This window comes from Plasmopara halstedii (genome assembly GCF_900000015.1).
Source record: "Plasmopara halstedii genome assembly, contig: Scaffold_322, whole genome shotgun sequence".
Lineage (NCBI taxonomy): Eukaryota > Oomycota > Peronosporomycetes > Peronosporales > Peronosporaceae > Plasmopara > Plasmopara halstedii.
The window spans coordinates 111,796-118,357 of record NW_020187243.1 but is presented as its reverse complement, the minus strand read 5'-3'; the positions used below and the strand labels follow the sequence as shown (position 1 = coordinate 118,357).

The window sequence follows — 6,562 nt, the reverse complement described above, 5'->3', positions numbered from 1 at the left end:
GCGAGTCACCGGACGGCGATCGACCAAGTTGTCTTCGCCCGCCGCTGACTCTTCTCGAAGTCAGTGTTGCGCCTTGAGATTGGCAAACTCAAATCTAAGATGGCGCTCTACTCGAACGTCCACTTCCTTGTGGCTCCGACATAATTGAGACAGCGAGGAAAGCTTGTGGTGCTGCTGTACCCATCGCTTAAAGAGCTCATCATAATCGGCAGCGATTTCGCCAGGGGTGAGCACCACAGGACTCGTCGGCATTACGAGTACAGGAGCGCCTCTTCTTTAAGCTCGAACTCTAACGCGGTAACTATCCATTGGAAATTCTTGAGGTATACTGAAGCGAGCTCGGAGAGCTTTCCGCTGGTCCAGCTCAGCTTGTGTAGTGGCCAGGGGTCCTACCACGGAGACGCCTAACGATCGAGTGATCGCGTCTTCCGCCTCAGTAACGGGACCCGCCAAGCGGAAGCCGTACTCCACACGAGGGTCTACGACCAAATGTGGATACGAGCGCATGGGAGCTGCCCCGTGGGCAGACTCTCATTGCTGCTCTTGTGCTTCGTCGAGGCGTTTGGTAATAATACCACTTCCTCCGAAAGCCGAGAGATCGGAGAACGGACACGTTGTCCGCAAGATTTGAGCTTCGCACCGTTGGCGCACTTTATCCTCCTCGTCTTCCCATGCTGGGAAAGGAGTATCCAGCTCGTTGTCAGCCTCCTCTAACTCCATGACGAGGAAATTCGATCGCCCGGGACGGGTGCGGCGTGTTGCGCTCGGTTGCCGAGGGGTTGGGATGCGCCTCCCGCGAAGCCGCGGATGTACTGTCCGGAGATGCACTCTGTGCAGAAGAAGAAGGGCTTTGTCTGCGGGTGCCCTCGGAACCAGCCAGACTGGGTGTTCTGAGTGTCGTAGACACAGGGCGTGTAGAGCGGAATATGTTTAAAGTTGTATTTTAGAACGTGACGGTGTCTCAGACATGCGAGCCTCGTATAAGGCCACATTTAAATGTGAAATGTGAGTATTTACAATTTTGATGGGGGAGAGTATAACGGGGATACACGTACCGTGTATGAAAGGGCGGGTCACACAAGATGGTGTGATTGTGCATAGGTGTGGATCACACAATTTGGTGTAATCACGCAATGGTGGGGCTACATCGTAACAAGAAGCCATTACGTGGCAGGACTGCCAGGAGTAAAGCATATTAATATGGTTTTACTTTCAATAAGGAAAACATATAGATTTAGATATAGCCGGCTCTGCCGCAAATAAAACAACTCTTTGCCTTAATTTGAGGTTTTAAGTACTCTGGAGGTAGCGGATTGCGATCCGCTACACTCGTACAGGTTCCTGTATATAACGTAAGGTCGGTGACCTTAGCTTGGCTTCCTCTAAGTATGGAGCTACGACAGCCCCGCTACATCGCATACACCAATCAAAGCGTCGGTATTCGCCGCTATCATTGCATAGGACGTTATCGGTATGAAATCTTGAAAAACTACCGATTGCAAATAATCAAAGTGGCTTTGAAAAGGCGAAGCCGTCAAGCATCACTGATCACTATGCTGTATATTTATCGAGGACTGACAAGTTCAGGAACGAAATCTGACCATAAATTTTCAGGCCCAAAGCTCTTCGCAGTCTATTCAGCTACATGTTTCATAACGATGTACATTTGCGTATATTGCAAAAACAAGCTAGATAGCTCATTGGTAATAATATACTCACCTTACTACGACAAACGACTTCGTAAAAGTACAACCGCTTAAAGACAAAGTCAATTATAACTACAGCTTGCCAATTTATTAAGCCATTCATTGAAAATTGTGGCTTATCAGTTTTGTACTCACCATTGTAAGTTGAATTTCTTAAGAAACAACAGTATTCATTCTAATAATTTATATTATATTCGTCTTGCGTCTACCACATCAAACTTCGGTATATTATATGCAACACTCTTAGGACCACAAATATGAAGTTCTCGTTCCATGAATTTGAGTTATAAACCTCTGAACTTCGCATTAATTTGAAAGATACCGATCGCCAAGCAGCGGGATTTCAGTTTTGGGGCCGAGCAAAGACAAAAAGTGTGTTTCTTCTACAAACCAAAGTCTATCGAATAGCACTGGCTGAGGATCGGCTGCCAATTGAATTGAAATTTCTTCGCACCGAGCGTGCAGGCGGGCTAAGTCATTATCATGAACGTCAGGTGACAATATTCGACCTAGCGTTGAATGAATAATCACACGTGTGTCTGTTTTTGGAATGTACGAAAACGTCTTTTTAGCGGCGTGGCGGATGTAATCGATCGAATATTCGGCATGCATATTGATAAGTTGGTTGCTTAGCTTTTCAATTGATGATAGGCATTCAAATAACATGACAATAGCCCCCGTTGACGTCATAAGTACTTTCACAGGTATCATTCGAAACGGTGCGATGCGAGTACACATGGTCTTAAGTTGAGCCACATCTTGAGGAAAGTGACGCCTCGCATTTGGTGCGATATCGTTTGGATGCGATGTGTGGAATAGTGTAACATGCATGAGTTCGAGACGTGTTACGTAAGCCACAGCGTTACCAGTTTCACGCTCGCGTGGTAACAACTCTGTCAATTCTTTGCCTATCGCATAGCAACGCTTAGCCATCATTTTGGGGATTGGCAAACAGATAATTGCAACGCCATCACTATCAGAGGAGAATATGTATCGTTTGGATTCGAGCGTTGGACCAAGTCGAAATTTCTGTCTACATCAGTAGATTTTTGTGAGAAGTCTTAAGAGACTTAATAAATGTGTTGCTGACACACCTTGTCTTTTCAATACCCTTACGATCAAGAAACTGCTTACCGTTTTCGTGGAGTTTTCTGTTTAGATCCTCGCGCTCTTGACGCCACTGTGCTTCCTGCTCGGTGCAGTCGAAGAAGCTCATTAGAAACCTTAGATATGACAATTTACACAATAGTCATATATTAATGTGATTTTTTAAGTGAGAGATACTACTGAGTAAATGAATAAAAAATAACCACATACAAAATAGTAATATCTGATAAGCAAGAACAAAATGGAGCATGATGGCGAATACGTTGTTGTGCTTTATTACAAATATGTGCGTCTATGCGAGACGTCAGAGGAGCTCAAAGCATATGCATCTTCCCAAGAAGATTTATGTTTATCTTTTGGGCTTACAGGTCGTATACGACTCGCACTGGAAGGTATTAATGGTACGCTTGGAGGCACCAGTGCAAGTGTGCAGAGTTATATCGACGCTATGAAGGAGCAGTCAAAATTTAGTGACGTGGACTGGAAGACTAGTCGAGCAAAGGTGGCTCCGTTTTCTGAGCTAATTGTACGTGTCGTTGCGGAGATTGTAGCTTTAGAGCTTCCAACTCATGCTTACGACTTAAAAGTGCGAGGCAAACATTTGACACCAGACGAGTTTCGAGCAGAGCAATTAAATGCTGAGCCTGAATCTATTGCTGTTATTGACGTACGCAATGTATATGAATACAACGTTGGTCATTTTACTGGTGCTTTAAACCCAAAGACTCGTCGTTTTGGGCAATTTCCTCAATGGGTACAACATGAGCTGCCCATGTTACAACAAAAGGAAAAAGTGTTAATGTATTGCACAGGTGGCATCCGATGCGAAAAAGCTTCAGCTTATTTAAAACATTTAGGACTCAAGAATGTCTATCAGTTGGAAGGAGGAATTCATCGCTACCTTGAGCGTTTTCCCGATGGTGGAGATCTTTTTCAGGGCAAAAACTTTGTCTTTGATCAGCGAGTAATGATGGCTTCTGATGACAAGATGATCACGGGCCAATGTGCGCGATGCCACGTACCGCATGATGAATTGTCAGGCTCTCGCTGTGCATATTGTCGTACGCATGTGCTGCTCTGTGAAGCGTGTCAGGAAGAAGCAAAAGACCGTAAAGAGACTGATGACGACATTTTCTGTGACGATCATCTGGCTTTGGTATCTGGATCGATAGAAGACCTGAAGATGCGCGTGCATTTTCTCCACGACTTGATATCGAAGGAAAATGGCCGCGATAAAAAGGGTCGTCGCCGTTCACTACGCAAGCAGTTAGACACAGTTGACCGCAGGATACAACGTCTTACTAATGCATAAGTCAATCAATTGAAATGGCTGATTTCCGGATTCTTCGGTCATTATTTCAGTGTGAATATATTGTTTCGGCTGTTATAACTGCAGGATAGTCAAGTAAATTCTTGATTGGACTTGCTCACTCATCAACGCACGATACATTTGCTTTTCTTTCTATTATGTAGAAAAAACGCACACCCTTGTGATTCGAGCATACTGATAATCTTCAGCGCACGATACTCTGTTGATAATTGCCCAATTGATTTCAAATTGAGTCTTTTCGATACCTCAGAAGTCAATTTAGCGCTTGACCCACTTGATCTGTTAAAAGATCATGTAAGGGGCTTACGTTTCGTTGTTCCATTCAACTAATCGTCTCATAATCTTCTACACATGAACGGAAAAAGCTCGAATCTTTCGCATCATTTCATACTCGTGATGAACAAGGCCATACATATGCTGATGATCTCGTTGAGAATGTAAATAATTTTCGTTCAAGACAAGGATAGAACATTCAGGACGAAAGCGTGACAAAGGAGCACAATGTCAAATATGTTTTTAGCGCAATACACATGGTTTAAGCAAATGGTGTAGTGATTGTTGATACAAGCTTGAGAACAGAAGACACCTAGCAAAATCACCCCCTCCCCTTTTAATGAACAGGGTATGTCCTTTAAGTCACTTACCGAAATCTGAAGGGACCATGTTCATTTTGTGTCTACCGAGGACGTGAAGCTCATCAAGAATTCCATACAAAGTGTCGCTACATAGAGAATGTCATAATCTGGATACGTCCTTTTCGTCCAGAACATTATCGTCAGCACCACAAAGGTCTGCATTCGCTGCTGTGGGAGCATTTTCAATCCCTATCAATGTCGGAGAAATAGCAATTTCTTATAACAAGAAAGACACATGGGTGCATTCATCGATCAAGATGCGGAACATCTCGTATATCAGATACGAGGTCCAATAACTGATACGATGATCGCCGACATGTTTCTTTCACCTATCAGACAACGAGAAAGAATCTCATCCATTTACCAAAGTGGTTGCTTTGAGAAATTTCCAGATACACTCTGACAAATCCAACAATGTCGAATAAAAAAGAATTCATTGCGATCCAATCTTGAAATCGACCACACATCAGTTGGACTGTCTTTCCGTCATCATCTTAAATCATCGCAATCAATTACTCTAAGGGACCTTGAGTCCGCGATTTTTTTCAAAAATCTGTCGTTACAGGAGGAGAATTACGAGCTAACCAACACGATCAAATTTGTTACAAAGCTATTGAAAGACGTTGATGTCGTTTAAGCTGAGCGATAATTATCGAGGGTGTGAACAGAAAATTTTATTTCCGACGTTCTGAATATTTAAAGTGCTTGACAGGCAATGTTTTAGCGTGATGCGTCTGTCCTAAAGATTCCATTGCACGATCTGCACCAGACAGGACATTCTTGAGTTCAGAAAGCAATCCAGAAATATGCGATAATGTTTGATGATGCTTGAGACGATCTGTAGAGATACTTCTAGTCTATCAGAATTTTGCCGGCGGGGGCTACCTACAGCCTTTGCTAACACTACCTCGGTCAATTCAAATTTTCAATTGCTGAGGTTTCAAGCCAAACAAATATTCAAAATCAAATATTTTCGAAAAAATTGCATACTGTACCAAATGCTTTGTGTCATAATCTTCTTATATGAAGTCACAAAAGTTCTGGGTGCTACAGGATGCTGGGTCCTTCCTGGTGATCTGTACTGGTGACGAGACCAACGTGCCTCTGTCTTTAAAAGTGGGTGGCGTAAGCCAGTCAATTCTACTGGATACTTTCTATGCAGCGGGGCTGCCGTAGCTTCGCGCTTGAGGAAGCGTCTTTAGGTCACGGACCTTTTTTATAAGAACCAAGTACTGGTGCAGCGGATCGCAATCCGCTGCCTCTAAAAGTTCTTAAAAGCCTTACCAAGGCAAACCGAAACTGATTTTTATTTAAATTTTTATCCCAATGTTAAAATTTAGATTTTCCTAAATATACTAAATATATATCGTAAAATCAAAATACATCCATAACTACTGGCTACCTAGCCCCGTCCCGTATTCTTGGTTTGGGTGTGTGGTCACATTATGCACATCTCGTGCGACACGCACACACCCCTTTTATTAGGGTTCGTGTAACCCTGTTACACCCTCCCCCATTAAGATTGAAAACATTTGCAGTTTCAATCAATTATAACCTCAACGAGGCTCGTGTGTCCGTTAGACACTGCAACTCCATTTGTTGGAACAAACAACTTCCTTGCTCAATGAGCCCTGTGTCAATGAAATCAAAACCTCCAAGTCTCGCCGGTTCTGACGGCGACCATGGACAGAGCCCAACTTCATCTCTCGCACTCGGTGCAACGTCGGACAGTGCGTCGCAGCACCGAGGTATATATCCTAGGCTCGATGAGCACAAACGTCGCA

General features: G+C 43.6%; 2 protein-coding genes across 2 annotated transcripts; one reads left to right on the top strand and one right to left on the bottom strand.

Moving 5' to 3' along the window:
• Positions 1 to 2,012: 2,012 nt before the first annotated feature.
• Positions 2,013 to 2,922, bottom strand: PHALS_08174 (uncharacterized protein; the record flags this gene model as incomplete). The annotated part of the gene is made up of 2 exons (XM_024723476.1): positions 2,013 to 2,739; positions 2,801 to 2,922. The coding sequence occupies 2 exons, from the start codon at positions 2,920 to 2,922 to the stop codon at positions 2,013 to 2,015; spliced, it is 849 nt and encodes a 282-aa protein (XP_024574448.1).
• A 132-nt stretch (positions 2,923 to 3,054) lies between these two features.
• PHALS_08173 (Uncharacterised protein family UPF0176) lies at positions 3,055 to 4,125 on the top strand (the record flags this gene model as incomplete). The annotated part of the gene is made up of 1 exon (XM_024723475.1): positions 3,055 to 4,125. The coding sequence occupies one exon, from the start codon at positions 3,055 to 3,057 to the stop codon at positions 4,123 to 4,125; it is 1,071 nt and encodes a 356-aa protein (XP_024574447.1).
• Positions 4,126 to 6,562: the final 2,437 nt, after the last annotated feature.